At 35.3% G+C, this 326-nt stretch overlaps 1 protein-coding gene across 1 annotated transcript in view; it reads right to left on the reverse strand.

Annotated features, from left to right (window-relative positions):
• LOC107728966 (zinc finger protein 292-like) overlaps window positions 1-326 on the reverse strand; it is a 47,375-nt gene continuing 47,049 nt past the window's right edge. The window contains exon 6 of the mRNA XM_016539310.1: window positions 1-223. Coding sequence (XP_016394796.1) covers window positions 83-223 — 141 coding nt within the window. The 3' untranslated portion in view covers window positions 1-82. The remainder of the gene's footprint in view (window positions 224-326) is intronic.

A 326-nucleotide genomic window follows, 5' to 3' on the forward strand; every position in this document is an offset into this window, starting at 1 on the left:
AAATCACGATCACAATTACTTTTACATTATTAGTGTAGTGCTAATATACAGTGACTGAAAATTTTGAGTGAGAACAAGGGGCTTACCAGGCACAATAAGCATCGCCACAGAGAAGCTGGCGCTTGAAAAATGCCGTACAAAGACCGAGAGCTCCCTTTTCCTCTTCCTCAGACTCTAAATTACAAATCATGTCCAGAGCCTCTTTGCAGTCAACCTCCTTTATCTGCCAAACAGAATGGAGAGAATTTAGGTTATAATTTAGGTGTATATATATATATATATATACACTGACAGCCCTAATATATATATATATATATATATATATA

This window comes from Sinocyclocheilus rhinocerous, unplaced genomic scaffold (assembly GCF_001515625.1).
Source record: "Sinocyclocheilus rhinocerous isolate Xijiao unplaced genomic scaffold, SAMN03320098_v1.1 scaffold2743, whole genome shotgun sequence".
NCBI lineage: Eukaryota > Metazoa > Chordata > Actinopteri > Cypriniformes > Cyprinidae > Sinocyclocheilus > Sinocyclocheilus rhinocerous.